General features: G+C 37.7%; 1 protein-coding gene across 1 annotated transcript in view; it reads left to right on the top strand.

Moving 5' to 3' along the window:
- The window catches only part of rasa1b (RAS p21 protein activator (GTPase activating protein) 1b), a 75,071-nt gene that overhangs the window by 44,852 nt on the left and 14,102 nt on the right, over positions 1 to 16,117 (top strand). The window contains exons 15-21 of the mRNA XM_007899740.2: positions 2,079 to 2,155; positions 2,886 to 3,058; positions 4,604 to 4,763; positions 5,902 to 6,044; positions 6,682 to 6,797; positions 7,660 to 7,746; positions 8,331 to 8,398. Of these exons, the coding sequence (XP_007897931.1) occupies positions 2,079 to 2,155; positions 2,886 to 3,058; positions 4,604 to 4,763; positions 5,902 to 6,044; positions 6,682 to 6,797; positions 7,660 to 7,746; positions 8,331 to 8,398 (824 nt within the window). The remainder of the gene's footprint in view (positions 1 to 2,078; positions 2,156 to 2,885; positions 3,059 to 4,603; positions 4,764 to 5,901; positions 6,045 to 6,681; positions 6,798 to 7,659; positions 7,747 to 8,330; positions 8,399 to 16,117) is intronic.

Raw genomic sequence — 16,117 nt, 5'->3', positions numbered from 1 at the left:
ACCACCCTTTCAGGCAATGCATTCCAGATCCGAAAAACTCGCTGTGTGAAAAAATTTCTCCTCACCTCCCCTCTGTTTCTTTAAATAACTATTTTAAATTAGTGTCTTCATGTTACCAACCCACCGCCAGTTGAAATAATTTCTCCTTGTTCACCCCATCGAATCCCCTCATAATTTTTATAACTTCTATTAAATCACCTCTTACTCTTCTCTAAGGGGAATAATCCTAGCCTCTCTAGCCTGTCCTGATAACTGAAGTCCCTCATTCCTGGTACCATCCTGTTAAATCTCCTTTCACCCTCTCTAATGCCTTGACATCTTTCCTAAAATGTAATGCCCAGAACTGAACACAGTACTCTCTCTACCTGAGGCCTAACCAGTGTTTTATAAAGGTTCATCATAACTTCGTGACTTTTGTATTCTATGCTCCTATTTATAAAGCTTAGTATCCCCTGTTTTTTTTTAACAGCTTTATCTGCCTGTCCTGCCAGCCTCAGAGAGTTACTTGTATGAACCCCCAGGTCTCTCTGTCCCTTCACCCCCTTTAAGATTGTACCATCAGCTTATATTGCCTCTCCTGATTCTTCCTCCCAAAATGCATCACTTCGCATTTCTCCACATTAAACTTCATCTGCCGCGTGTCTGCCCATGTTACCAGTCTGTCCATGTCCTCTTGCAGTTTGCTACTATCCTGCTCACTGTTTACTACTTTTCCTAACTTAGTATCATCTGCAAACTTGGAAATTGTACTCCCTGTACCGAAGTCCAGGTGGTTTATATAGATCAAAAATAGCAGTGTTCCCAATACCGACCCCTGGGGACACCACTGCACACTTCCCTCCAGTCAGAAAAACAACCATTCACCACTATCTGCTTTCTGTTTCCCAGCCAGTTCTGTATCCATGCTGCCACTGTCCCTTTAATACCGTGGGCTTCTATTTTACTTTGAAATCTCTTATGTGACACTTTATCAAACGCCTTTTGAAAATCTATATAAACTACATCAATTGCACTACCTTCATCCACCCTCTCCGGTTATTCATCAAAAACTCTTATCAGGTTTGTTAGATACGATTTGCCTTTAACAATTCTGCGTTGGCTATCCTTTATTAACCCATATTTTTCTAAGTGAACATTTATTTTGTCCTGGATTATAGTCGCTAGAAGTTTCCCCACTACTGATGTTAGGCCTGTAGTTTCCAGGTTTATCCTTCTGCTCCTTTTTGTACAGGGGAGTAACATTTTATTACCCTCCAGTCCTCTGGCACCACCCTGGTGTCTAAGGAGGATTGAAAAATTGTGGCCAGAGCCTCCGCTATTCCACCCTTAATTCCCTCAGTAACCTACGATGCATTCTATCCAGACCAGTTGACCTATCTACCTTGAGCACCATCAACCTTTCGAATTAATTTAAAGAGTGAGAAAACATATCCTTTGAGAATTTTTAACTATAAAAACTAAATTGAGTGTTTACTGGAAAATTATAAGATACTATTCTTACAGTTTTGAGTTGAGAGCTTAAAAGAAAATGTATGATTTCAGTTGCCTTTTGAGTATTCCTGAAAAACAGTGCTTGTTAAAGCTGTGAAATAGGGAACTAAAAGTATGCAGTTACCCTTTTAGGAGTAGATGATGTTAGTACAGAATTCTCTACAGTACAGTGTACTGTTATTTTAGTTTTTCTGCCTTTAGTTGTGTTGCAGTGTTTGGCATAATTTTGTTTCTCTTGTTTCTGCATTATACAATATATTCATTTGACCCAATTGATTATTCTCAAGATGTTGCTAAACCATCTTCATAGAAGCCAATGGGTGATTTCTATATCTACACCCATTTTACAACTTTGTGGTATAGGATTGGTTCTAAGGATATTATCTTTTGAGGTGGGTCACTCTGCCTTCAGAGGCAACAATGCTGCCAAAATTGAGGATGCTATTGGTAGATGAGTTTCAGAATAAATGGGCCAGCAATAGATTTTACAAATGGTGTAAGCATTTCTGTTTTTTCTTAGTGACCATTTATTATAGTATGTCACAAATGCAGTGTCCTTTATATAATTCATGCCTTCATTTCCCTAGTGATCTCTCATCAGATATAAACAGATTTGAGATAAGTCTCAGTAACAGAACAAAGAAAAGCAAAGATCCCGATATCTGTAAGTACATCTGATTGTTGGGAAGAGATTTTGCATTTCACTTAATTTGCTGTTTTTGCTTGATAAAAATTTTTGTTTTCTTTTATGCTGTAATGATACTCTCAAATGTAAAACTACAATTCCAATGTCTAGCAGCCTTAAATTTGAGGTACTGTTATAACTGAAATGCTTATTAGGAGGATCACATCAAAGTATAGCATTCTTCATTTCTGTTTCTGTTTTTTTGAACATCCACCTTGCAACATTAGGATGCATAACTAGATATAAATAACTGAAGTTACATCATGAAATTTAAAACAGCACTGTTCAATTAGTATCGAAAACGCAAAGTTAAACTTATTTGGTTGTGATAGTCCATCAGAACTTTTTTAACGATTGATATATTGGTGGATCAGTCTGACTCGGTTGATAACACTCTCCTCTAAGTCAGAATTTTGTGGGTTTAATTCCACTTTGGGACTTGGAACTTATAGTCTATACTGACACTCCAATGCAGTGCCGAGGTGTGCTGCATTGATGGAGGTGCCATCCTACGGATGAGAAGTTAAACCAAGGTTACATCAGTTTGTTTGGGTGAATGTTACAGATCCCATGGTGCTGTTCAAAAAGAGATGGGAAATGCCCCTTCTGATGATAGGGGCTATATCATGCAAGGAATTGTTTACTTTATTGTTTTTGTTTAGTGAAAATTAAAAACCTGAACAGGGTGAATTCACCTTCCTTTTTTCAGTGTTCATGCGTTGTCAGTTGAGTCGGTTACAGAAGGGACAGCTGATTGATGAATGGTTCCCTCTCAGTTCACATATTCCTCTGAAAGGAATTGAGCCTGGTTCTGTGCGTGTCAGGGCACGATACTCATTGGAAAAAATCATGTCGGAAGACGAGTACAGTGAGTTCAAAGAGGTATTGCTTTGTTCACAGCACTATTTTTCCAGTCAAAGACACGTCATGTTAAATGTTCTAACCTGTAGGTAAAAATCTCAACATTTAAGGATGGAAAAAGTTGACTAAACTGCATACAACTGCTGGTGTCACAGCTGCTTTCTGCACATAGCAGACATGTGCAGTAGTTTACATCTGTGATCTGACAACCTATAAGTTTTTCGCGGTACACTTAGAATTTGATTACTGAGACATGGGAAATCGCACTACAATGAGGTTCAAGAAAATGAGCTGGGTCCAAAACAGATACGTGGAAAACAGATTAGGTCGAAAACAGATTTTATTTTACTCTGGGTAAATATTATTCAGTGAATTAATAAAGCTGGTGCAAGCAAATCGCAAATGGTTCTAAGAGAACCAGGGACACATGTTAGATATTGAGAAAAGTAGGATTAAGAACGGTAGGATACCAAGGAACCAAGAGTCCGGTGGAGTCCTGTAGCTCAGTGGTTAGAGCACTCGCTTTGCAAGTGAGAGACCTGAGCTCATTTCCAGGCAGGGCGAAACCTTGGGCAAGTTTCCTTACTCCACACGCCTAATAATAATAATCCCTCCAAAAACCAAAAACAATAATAAATTGGTCATTTTCAATCTACGACTGTTTGTGGGACATTGTTGTGCGCAATTGGCTGCCGCGTTCGCCCACAAATATACAGTTAATTCACTTTACAGCGTGTTCTGTGAAGCACTTTGGGACGTCCTCCCGACGTGAGAAGCGCTATATCAAATCCAAGGATTATTATTATTATTATTATCTTGTGGAATAAACTACCAAAATAAAACCATCAAAATGTAAATCTGGATCCAGAAAAAGCAATATGGTAAGAAATAGGTGGGTGGAGTTGAAATAAAATGGGTTTGTTTAGGCTTAATATACTTTTCCTGCTTCTAAATTATTTTATCTTTTACATGCTGTTGAAATAAATTACTCATCTTTAGGGAATTGCTGAACTTTCACCACTCCATTTTGTATACTTCAGCTCTGGGACAGTGAACTGACTTGTGATCTTTCTCTTTCAAATGTTTTTGAACAAAGAAGTATGCACTAGGAGAAGCCCCAATATAATGGACAAAAATAAGTTTTGAAAAATAACATCAAGGGAGCTAAATTGGACATGAACAAATTGAATTGTTTTCAATCAGAAGGCTGGGATGGCAAAGATCCTTATTGATTGTTGAAGCCCAAAGGCTTGAGAGTTCCTAAGAAAACACAATACTATTCCTGAAGTTTGCATTAGTTTAAACAGCCAAGTAGGAGACTAAGGTTGTTGAGGTTAAACGTAAGGAGAATTTAATGTGACGTGTTACAGGAAGGAAGAATTGCTGAACTGGGATGTTGGGCACACTGATCTTGGAGTCTGGTTGATTTCACTGAATATAATCAGCAAATTATTGGACCAGAACATAATCTACAGAATATATTCCTGTTGAAATAGGGATATTGTCTATAAAGTAAACTGTTTTGTAATAGAATTTTTAACTGCTTGATTAATACATTTCTTTCAGCTTATCCTTCAAAAAGAGTTTCATGCGATACTTGCATTATCCCAAGTATGTGGCCAGGATCGCACATTACTGGCCAGAATTTTACTGAGAATTTTTCGTCATGAGAATCTTGAGTCACTGTTACTACGAACACTAAATGACAAGGAAATTAACATGGAAGGTGGGTTTGTTGTACCAAACACTCACTCGTTAATAAGATTAGGAACTCATTTGAGCTAATTGGAAACTTGAAAGCTTTTTAAGAGACTTTGAATGCATAGAATGTGGAGTCCTATAGCTCAGTGGTTAGAGCACTCGCCTCTCAAGCAAGAGACCTGGGTTCGATTCCCGGCAGAGCGAAACCTTAGGCAAGTTTCCTTACTCCACACACCTAATAATAATCCCTCAAGAAAAAAAATAATAAATTGGTCACTTCAATCCACGACTGTTTGTGGGACACTGCTGTGCGCAATTGGCTGCTGCATTTTGCCCACAAATATGCAGTCAATTCACTTTACAGTATTCTATGAAACGCTGATATCCAGAAGACGTGGAAAGTGCTATATCAAATGCAAGGATTATTATTATAGGCCACATTTTTTGCAAGCCAAGAAATTGTGTTAAGAAAATAAAATTTTAAAGTATTACATCATTCAAAACATAATTTTATTATTTTTGAGCTCTGTTACATAGTATGTACTGCACAGGGAAGCCTGTGAAAGAGCGTTGTGGCATGCTTTTTCAATAAGTTGCCAAATTTGGGGCTGTAAAAGACAAATAATTAAGTTCCTAAACATGCAAGTATTTTGCATCAAAATATACATCTGTAGGAATATATCCTTTATGGTGCAGTGGTTCCAGTCCTCTAGCTCCTGAGTTAATCAACATTAGTGAACCTGTGTTGCAAGTGAATGCATTATTAGATAATGATAGAATAATTATGGAAAACTTGAGCTTCAAACCCTTCACTGTCTAGCAACTTAAAACGTTTTCCCGACATGAAAGGCACTATATACATGCAATTTATTGTTGTTTTTGCCTACTATTACTGAAGAATATGCAAGGATTATAGAGAGGCTATATATACCTTGTGATTTTTGGTAAACTGAAAGTAAATGCTTCTTTTGCTGCATTCATCTGTTTTAAATAATGGTGGATTTCATGAGGATGGCTTGCTCTATACACTGAATCAGGTGGTGGGTAGCTTACTCCCTCACAATCCCATCCTTTGGAAATGCTCTAAGAAGTTATCTATGTAGCAGTTACTTTATGAGTTACTTTACAGTTACTTTATTGCAAGTTGTTTATGACCTCTTCAGATGAATCCACCACCCTCTTCCGAGCCACAACCTTGACGAGCACACTTATGGAGCAGTACATGAAATCTACTGCAACACCATTTATTCATCATGCTCTGACAGACACCATCTTAAAGATAATGGAGAGCAAGCAGTCGTGTGAGGTAAAGTATAAGCTCCACTATGATAAAGATTTAGAGTTGTCTAGGGTCAAGTGAATTTAAACATTTAGTGAAAATCATTTGGAATTGATTATACAGATTTCTCTCTGCATTTCAGAATGCTTTAGGCTTCTCCCATCATTTAATAAATGATAAATTGAAGAAACATTACAGCTGAATTTATCTTGGATTTAATCTAAATTATTACAGATCCCAAATGAAAGAACTGTCTCCATTTGATTTTGATAATGCATTACACACTGTTTGTGCAAAACCTAATTTTAACTAGTAAAGGTAATGGATTAGAGATGGTGTTCCACCGTGAATGTAACTGAAGGTTGAAGAAAGATGCATGTAAAGGAGGAAGATAAACCGGTGTGAAACATTCGGTATAATGCAAAACATTCCTATCAATTCATAACCATGCATTAATTCCTCTGAACTGTTCCTGAAGTGAGTTTAATCAAATTAAAGCAAACTATATTTTCTGATGGTTAGAATATTTTGGTATGATTTTCTATAATTTCGTACTTTGCATTATGAAAAGGTTGCGTTTGGAGATCCTTTTAATATACATCTAAATGTATGCTAAGCTAAGGGAGATTAGAGGAATGCAATTGAACCTCTGATTGATTTACAGTTAAATCCTTCCAAACTTGAGAAAAATGAAGATGTGAACGCTAATCTGTTACACCTACTGGCTCTCCTGTCAGAATTGGTGGAGAAGATTTTTATGGCTGCAGAAGAACTTCCTCAGTAAGTTATGAAAGTAATATACATCTTGTGTTGAGCATAAATTAACCTTCTAAATGTGCAGGGTAAGAGTGAGGTTGACAGAAGCATTTCAACTCTGTAAAATGTTCCTGTCAACTAAAATACAGTTTAACCCTGTTATAATTCCAAACAATTAGAAACCATGTTCTAAAGGTTCTGCAAAAAGCGTTGACATTCAGTCACATTACCAGGTCATCAGATCACTGTTGACCCATTTCCTGAATATTGCAAACAATGCATTACTGAGGCCATTTCCTGTATGTTATGTGTAAGAAGCGCTGCTTACACCATTTTCTTTCTGAAGTGATGTCGAGGATATTTTCTGCATATGCAGTGTACAGACAGTGACATCAGCAAAGTTTCCTGCCCTTAGCAATGTGTAGGAAGCAAAGGCAATGCAACCTAATGACCCAGAATAGTGGAAAGGTGGCTCGTAATCATCCACAGGAGACTAAATAAATAAAGCATGCTTAACTGGGGAGCATTCTTTTGGTCGTTACCCATATGTGGTTAAAGTGAATAACTTTCTATTAAGTCTTCATCTGTGCTGATTGACACACTTGATATTTATCTTCACTGAAACAACATCCAGTGTAGAAGATCAGCTCTAGCTGATCTACTCAGCAAGGAAAGAAGGAAGTGCATTGCTCCATCGACTGATATCTTTGGCTAATAATCTACAGAGTATATGCATTAGGACATTTTGTATAATTTCAGTGTGAAGTGTGTAATTTCAAGGAGATACACCGTCTCAAACTCTTTTAGATTATTAAGAAGACTTGATACCTTTTTGGACTATTAATGTTCCTGTGAATTATTCTAATGCTAATTGTATTTTTAACAGGGCTTTGCGGTATATTTATGGGTGCTTACAAAAATCTGTTCAGCAGAAGTGGCCGAAAAATCCTACTATGAGGACTAGAGTGGTGAGGTAAAATATTTTGTGAATCCATTTTCATTCTATATAGTAGATCCCCATTATAACCCGTTCAGATCCATAAAATCCCGTGAGGCATGATGGATCTTTTTACTGTGCTTATCTTTTCACTGCACTCAGCTGGCCACCCTAGGCTCAGGGTATTTCACTTGCTAAAAGAAAAATGGTCAACTCCACTGACTGGGGGAAGAGATGATTGAAAACAAGATCAAAAAGATGAGTCTTAAATAGTGACCATTTCCATAACTATTTCATGCATTACAATAAATATAAATATCACTTCAATTAATACATTATGCCTAGGAGCGGCATCCTTTACATATGTGCAGGAAGGGCAGAATTAATTGGAATTCTTCCTGCTTACTATGTTGGAGATGCTCAAGTTTGAAGAAAGAGTGCCTACCTTAAGAGGGTTTTCTTCACTTTTGTCAAAAATTGAGTGTGCAATATTATTATATTATTGAACTTTGGAAAATTACATTTCAGTTAGTGCTACATATATTGAGGGGATTGAGGAATTTTTATGAATAGCGTACATGATAGATGCATGTGTTTTTTTTCCCCCCCCCCTCCTCCAGTGGATTTGTTTTCTTGCGGTTGATCTGTCCAGCCATTCTCAATCCACGGTTGTTCAATATTATTTCAGGTGAGTCATGCTTTGTACAAGCTTGCACATCGTCACACTTCAAAAGGTCAGTAATCTGACTATCTGTGAATTTCTATTCGTTATAAAACCGGTGAATTTTCTTAAAATCAAATTTGTGTATTTGACTGGATGGATGAAGTTGCAGAATGCAGTAAGCTACCCCACGTGAAGGGTGCTGGAGAAGTTGCTAGTGTGACCAAATTCAATGGTAGTGAGCCTTTGTATACTATTGCATAATTAAAGCTAGTGTTCAGAGCTTGACCAAGTTTCTCATCCTGGCAATGATGTATTTAGACCACAGAATTATTACAGTTCATGGAAAAGAAAAAAGGAAAAGTTGCAGATTTTAATCCTAAAATGTGCTAATAATAGTCTAGCTTGCCACAATTATCCAAGAATAAAGGAAGTACTGATGGTTGCTTGACACTTTATGATGTTGCTCTGGGTGTCATTAACCCATTGTACAACAAAAGACTAATGACTAGTATTGATACTCCTAAATAACATTTGAAAAGCAGAAGTAGGTAAGTTGTCTGTATTGTGATGTAGTTCTTCAGGATGGGATAAGTTTGGGGTAGCATTTTAGTTTATAAGTTGATGAATTACTGTGAAAAGCTTTTAGAAAGATATTGTAAATTACAACTTTGCTTTTTTTCTGAACTTAGTTGTACTGCTTTAGAGATGGGGCTAATGATAGGGAGCAACTTAGGGAAATTTACATTAGCAAAGAATTGGTGCTAGGGATATTGTTGGCATTAATCACAATATGATTGAATTCTGGATGACACAAAACTAGGAGGAAGTGTCAACACAGAGGACGACATTAAAAAAATGCAGTGAGACATAGCTAGGTTAGGTGATTGGGCAGGTAAGGTGGCAGATGAAGTATAATGTAGGGAAGTGCGAAGTCATCCACCTAGGTAGCAAAAACAGTAGAACGGGTTATTTTTTAGAAGGGGAGAGATTGGAATGTGTTAGCGTCCAGAGGGACTTGGGTGTCCTTGTACACCAATCACAGAAAGTTAGTCTGCAGGGCAGCAGCAATTAAGAAGGCGAACGGTATGTTAGCATTCATTATGAAAGGATTAGAGTATAAGAGTAGGGAAGTCTTGCTGCAACTGTATAGGGCCCTGGTGAGACCACACCTGGAATACTGTGCAGTTTTGGTCTCCTTATTTAAGGAAGGATGTACTTGCCTTGGAGGGGGTGCAGCATAGATTTACTAGGTTAGTACCAGGGATAAAGGGGATGAGTTATGAGGATAGGCTGACCAATTTGGGCCTATATTCTCTAGAATGTAGAAGAATTAGAGGGGATCTTATAGAAACCTATAAGATCATCAAAGGGTGTGATAGAGTAGATAGTGGGAGATTGTTTCCCCTGGTTGGAGAAACTAAAACCAGGGGTCACAACCTTAAAATCAGAGGCCAGCCCATTCGCACTGAGTTGAGGAAGAATTCTTCACTCAAACCGTGATGAATGTATGGAACTCACTACCCCAAAGGGCTGTTGACGCTCAGTCCTTGAACATATTCAAGACTGAGATAGATAGATTTCTTATTGCAAAAGGGATTAAGGGACATGGGGATAAGGCAGGGTTATTAGCTGGAGTTAGATTAGAAGATCAGCCATGATTGAATGGCGGGGCAGGGTCGAAGGGCCGAATGGCCTACTCCTGTTCCTACATTTATGTTATTAAAAAGTGACAAGTTCCCTGGACCTGATGGTCTGCATCTTAGGGTTTTAAAAGTGGTAGCTCATGCGATAGTGGAAGCCTTGTGTCTGATCTTCCAAAATTCTTTGGATTCTGGTACAGTTCCCATTGATTGGAAGATTGCAAATGTCACAACACTATTTAAGAAAAGTGGGAGAGAAAAGATGGGGAACTATAGACCAGTTAGTCTGACATCGGTGGTAGGGAAAATTCTAGAATCCTTAATTAAGGATGTCGTAGTGGGTTACTTAGAGGATCACAATACGATTAGACAGAGTCAACATGGCTTTACAACAGGGAAGTCATGCTTAACAAATCTTTTAGAGTTTTTTTTTGAGGACATATCAAGTAGATTAGATGGGGAGAATCAGTGGATTTAGCGTAGATTTCCAAAAGGCATTCAATAACGTGCTGCATAAAAGGTTGGTCCACAAGATTAGGGCCCATGGAATTAAGGGGTATATATTAGCAGGGATTGAAGAATGGCTAACGGGAAGAAAACAAAGAGTAGGGATAAACAGGTCCTTCTCAGATTGGCGGGATGTGACAAGAATCAGTACTTGGGCCTAAACTATTTACAATCTACATCAAACGATCTAGATGAGGACATCGAACTTAATATATCCAAATACGCGGATGACACTAAACTAGGAGGGAGAGTAAACACCGAGGATGACATTAAAAAAATTGCAACAAGATATAGATAGTTAAGTGAATGGGCAAATAGGTGGCAGATGAATTATAATGTAGGGAAGTGTGAGGTCATCCACCGAAGTGGCAAAAATAGTAGAGCAGATTATTTTTAGAAGGGGAGAGACTAGATAGTGTTAGCGTTCAAAGGGACTTGGTGTCCATGTACACCAGTCACAAAAAGTTAGTTTACAGGTACAGCAAGTAATTAGGAAGGCTACCGGTATGTTGGCATTTGTTACAAAAGGGTTAGAATATAAAGTAGGGAAGTCTTGCAACTGTATAGGGCCCTGGTGAGACCGCACCTAGAATATTGTGTGCAGTTTTGGTCTCCTTATTTAAGAAAGGATGTATTCGCCTTGGAGGGGGTACAACATAGATTTACTAGTTGGTACCATGGATGAGGGGATGAGTTATGAGGATAGGTTGAGCAATTTGGCCTATATTCTCTAGAATATAGAAGAATGAGAAGTGATCTTACAGAAACCTATACGACAGAATAGATAGTGGAGACTTTTTCCCCTGGTTGGAAAACTATAACCAAGGGTCACAGTCTTAAAATTCAGGTAAGCCCTTTCGCACTGAGTTGAGGAAAAACTTCTTCACTCCGAGGTTAGTGAATTTATAGAATTCTCTACCCCAAAGGGCTGTAGATGTTCAGTCCTTGAACATGTTCAAGACTGAGATTGATAGATCTCTTGTGGATAAATGGATTAAGGGGGATGGTGGGTAGGTGGAGTTAGAATAGATCAGCCATGATCTTATTGAATGGCGGGGCAGGCTGGAGGGCCGAAGGCCTACTCATGCTCCTAATTCTTATGTTCTGGTTTAGGGAACTGCACCTGTTGCAGGCAAGGAATACTGGTGACTGCCCTCTGTTGCATATTATCTGCAGTAGCAATGGTGGTCTGGAAATCATTTACTTGCCTGCATGTACTTAAGTACATGAAGTGTCTCTAGCAAGAAATGAATTGGGGAGGAAAGGAAAGAACTTTTTGTTCAAAGAAACATACACAGAACAAAATGCCGTTAGCAAAATTTTTATTTTGTTTTGTTTTGCCTATAAGAAATTGACAGTAAGGCTGTATTGCATTACTTACCATGCTAAGTTGATTTTCTTTTGAGTATTAAATCCTATTCAGAAGACTACAACAGGGCAGGGAAAGACCATTGGAATACCCTTTTTTAAAGAAAGTAGGTAGCTTTTGTATCAGCGTATTGAAACTGTCAATCTGCCATCGTTACTGTGTTTTAAGTAATGTGCTGTATTCTACTTCCTTGTGGCTTATTGTTTAAATCTGTCCAACATGGAACATAAACAATTCCACGGAATATGGTGGAACCCTGTTATAAACAAACCAGTGTCATAAGAATATGCTTACAAGGAAGGTATGCTGTGGACCTGCATGGTAAACAAATGTCTTGACTTGTGGGTTGCCAAGTTCCTGCTCATTATCTGCCTTCTGACCATATATAGGAATTACGTGCAGGAAGCTTCCTGCACATACAAAGTCTGCAGAAAGTGACGTAGATGGTGACCCGATGGCCCCAAAGTTTTTTTTTCATGCAAGAAGCCAACCACTTTCTGCGTTGCATTGATCAATGCAGCACCCTGTTATAAGGCAGGTTGGAATTTTATGGAACCCAACTGCAGCCTATAACAGGGTTGTACTGTGCCACTCAACAGTATTATATTGAAGTGTGATGATTGACAATTTTTTTTTATTTCCTACCTTACAGATCCCCCCTCTTCCACAGCTGCAAGGACTCTTACACTTGTTGCTAAGTCACTTCAAACTTAGCAAACTTGGGTGAATTGGAGCCAAGGTAACAGCAAATATTTATGCTGTTGTCAATGTACAATTAAGTTTGTCTGAACCTATTTGGTTCAGTTTTATATCTTTGATAGCACCTTGTCAGAATAGACATAGCTGATGAGTAAATAAGATTGTGATGTATACAGTGCAAGATTATTATTGAATGGTTGCTGAAATTAAATGAAATGTTGGATACATTTCAATAAGGTAGGAAAAGAGCTTCCCTTCTTCAAAAAAATGTTTTATGATGCTCTTCCACAGGTCTCTTGCTCCACTCTGGCTCTTGTGAAATTACATTTGAACTCCGTGACATTGAGTTTTGACTTCATGATTAATGCATTCTTGTGTTGATAATTCTGTGGACTGTGTGTTCAAGTTTGTAGTGAATATTTTTTTCTTGACTTGTAGCTCTTTAAATTGTCAGAAGCAGAAGGTTAGCAGGACAGTTAAATATGTGGAGTTTGAATAGAACAATCAATAATTCTGATACAGAAAATACAAATACAGATCATACATTGTAATTTTTCTGTCACAGGAACCCTACATGGAAGGCGTAAATCCATTCATCAAGAACAACAAGCATCGAATGATTATGTTTTTAGATGAATTAGGGGTAAGTTTGTTCAGTATTGAACAGTTTCTCAAGAAATCTCTTTAATATAGTAGGACATTTCTGCACCAAAACAGATGTGTATTGAAGTCTTGTTAGATATTATGCCAATCTCTTCTGATATATTAAATGCAAGGGTCTCGCACTGTTAATGATTGTCTACCTCATATTTAGCATTAGGTATTTGTATTTAATAGCAAGAATGCATAAATATGTAAACACTGAAATAATTTAAAATTATGGCACAATATGTAGTTGAATTACTGTTTTAGAAGTTTATTTGTATATTATTTGCAACTGTGGCAAAATGGAGACAATCATTTCCATTTTCAACAAACTGGCATGGGTAGACATAAAGATTCCAGCAGTCTGTTGCAATATTGCAGCCATATGAACTTGAGTTCATAATGTGCTGAATAAAAGCATTTTTACTTTTTCTGTTCCTCCTCTCCATTTCCCCTTAGGGTGTGTAATGTGCCTTACCCCACTACTTCATCATAACTTCATCTCTTGCTCGATGCTATTCCACAAAGGTGTTTTAAGTTTTTTTTTCATTTTACTGTTTGTTTCACACCTTTCAGTTCACACACAAATTATGTGACTGTGGTGCTGTCTTTAGTAGACGAGCAGTCATTGCATTTTATGTGGTCCTGAAAATGAATTGTGAGTGTCCAAATGCCACTAGTATTAAGACTCTTGGGAATCACTTTTTCAGTTATTTTTGGTTACCTGAGTTATAAGAATGATCTACTTAGTTCCATCTTGGATTCCAGTTCTACTTTCAAATTTCTACTTGCACACAATCAGCTGTTTTTAATATAAGGGTAAAATTTCCTTTTCAGAATATTCCTGACCTCCCTTGCACAACAGAGCACTTTAGGCCTGACTTGTCTCGTGACCTGGCAGCCTTGCATGAAGTATGTTCAGCACATTCTGATGAACTTCGCACCCAAAGCAACGAACGGGGAGTCCAGCAGGTGACTAGAATCCGAGACGCTATCCTGTGTGAAGGATGCTGTATAAATGCAAGTTGTTATTGTAGAATATAAATCTACGGCTTCAGGGCAGTGCTAGTTGGTGCATTCATCAAGTCATTTAAGTACTATTCCAATACTTCTTGTCAGAATGCTGCATTACGACGAAAAATTCTAGACTTCACAGTGAAGCATGTTCCCCATGCCCCCCATCTAAATTAAGCTGGACAAGTTATTGTTAGCAATGGTGACTAGAGAGTGAATGAATTAGATTCTTAGAGCATCCTGGACTAAAGACTGGAATTGCATGTACCCAGTTGCTCTTTTCCACCATCCAACTATTTGAGATTGGAAAAAAGTTTTACTTGAATGTTGATAGTTGATATTTGAACAAATGACAGACTATCTCCAGTAAATGGACTATTGTATAGCATCAGTTAAAACTTTCTTCTGAATGTATTATTTATTGTACCTGAAGCCAGTGTTTTAACTTTTTTTCAGCATGTCCTGAAGAAACTTCTGGCCATTACAGAACTGTTGCAGCAGAAACAGTATTCAATGAAGCAGGTTAAGCAAGCAGCCTAAAGGTTTACAGAATTCTGCACGCACTACCATTGTCTTTGGACAACTCACAGCAATCCCACTTTTCCCTGCTACTCTTGAATTGACACCCATGTACAACATTCCTTCTGCTGTGCGAACTATGCAAAAAATTCTGGTTGATGTTTTCACCAGTAACTTTGTAAGCTATTTGTGCAGGTCACCACTTGCACTTTCTGCTCTGAACCAATCACTCGCCACTGAGCCTTGGTGAACAAGCCACCTTTCACAAATTTAGGTGGATATCCGTGGGCCTTGGAGATGTTTTAATATTTCAAGTTGCCAAAGTTCCCAGGGTGGTTTTCCAAGATGTAGTATGAAATGCCAGTCAACTGATGAAATGAAGAATGCATTGAATTTGTTAAAACTGGACTATGGTCTCGACAGCATTTTATACTATAATTTGTGACTGACTACTCCAATGGTTAAGATTGCTTACATCTTTAATCTCAAGGTTATACAGTTTATTGGACGAATGCTTTAAATGCAGGTTCATCATTAAGTTGAGGAATTCCTAACTAAAAACTGGTTATTTTGTACTCCTAGAAAAATTCTTCTGCAACAGACATTCATTGAGTGACAAAAGAATGGATGAGTAGAAATATCACAGCATTTGTTTTGTTGTGCCACTGATTTTTTTGATTCAGTTTAATTATACTGTATGATTGGCTGGCTGTCTTCCATAAAAGGACAATAGTGTGACAAGTTCTTAGTCACAAAATCAAAAGCTTTGTAAGTAATGTTTACAACTGTAAACACATGGAATAGTTCAATAAATTTATTGATTATTGTATTGGAAATGCATGCACTTATTAAACCATTTTATAAAGTAACCAGTTATTTAAATTTTTTATTTTAAAGTGAAATGTGCATCAGTTATGGATTTCAGATCCAAATATTGTAAAACTTTGCAAAGAAATGGAAACAATCACATTGCCTAAGAAATAGAAAGAACTCTTAAGTGTTACAAGGATATATTTTCTAAAATATTGTGATTTATTCTTGTCTGGGATATGTTGGAGGGAGAAAATCAAATGTTGCTCAATGGTTTCACATTGAATAGTACCCTAGCTTTTTGTTGGGAGCTACTCAAGCTGCAAACAATTAGGTAAAAGCAGATCTGTAAATTGATGTCTCGTTGTATGATTAAAGGCTGCTGCAAGGGTGGATTTTGATGAGGCTCATTGGGAAAAGTAGCTCAGTGTTGCACGTAATGCCCATTTGTAAGGTTCATTGCTTCATGGCGGCACTAGCGCTAGTCATATAATCGCTTTGGATTTAGTAGAGTCTTTAAAGCATAGATTGTCCGCCGGG

Source organism: Callorhinchus milii, unplaced genomic scaffold, assembly GCF_018977255.1.
Source record: "Callorhinchus milii isolate IMCB2004 unplaced genomic scaffold, IMCB_Cmil_1.0 Scaffold1, whole genome shotgun sequence".
NCBI lineage: Eukaryota > Metazoa > Chordata > Chondrichthyes > Chimaeriformes > Callorhinchidae > Callorhinchus > Callorhinchus milii.
This window is presented reverse-complemented; position numbering and strand designations above follow the sequence as displayed.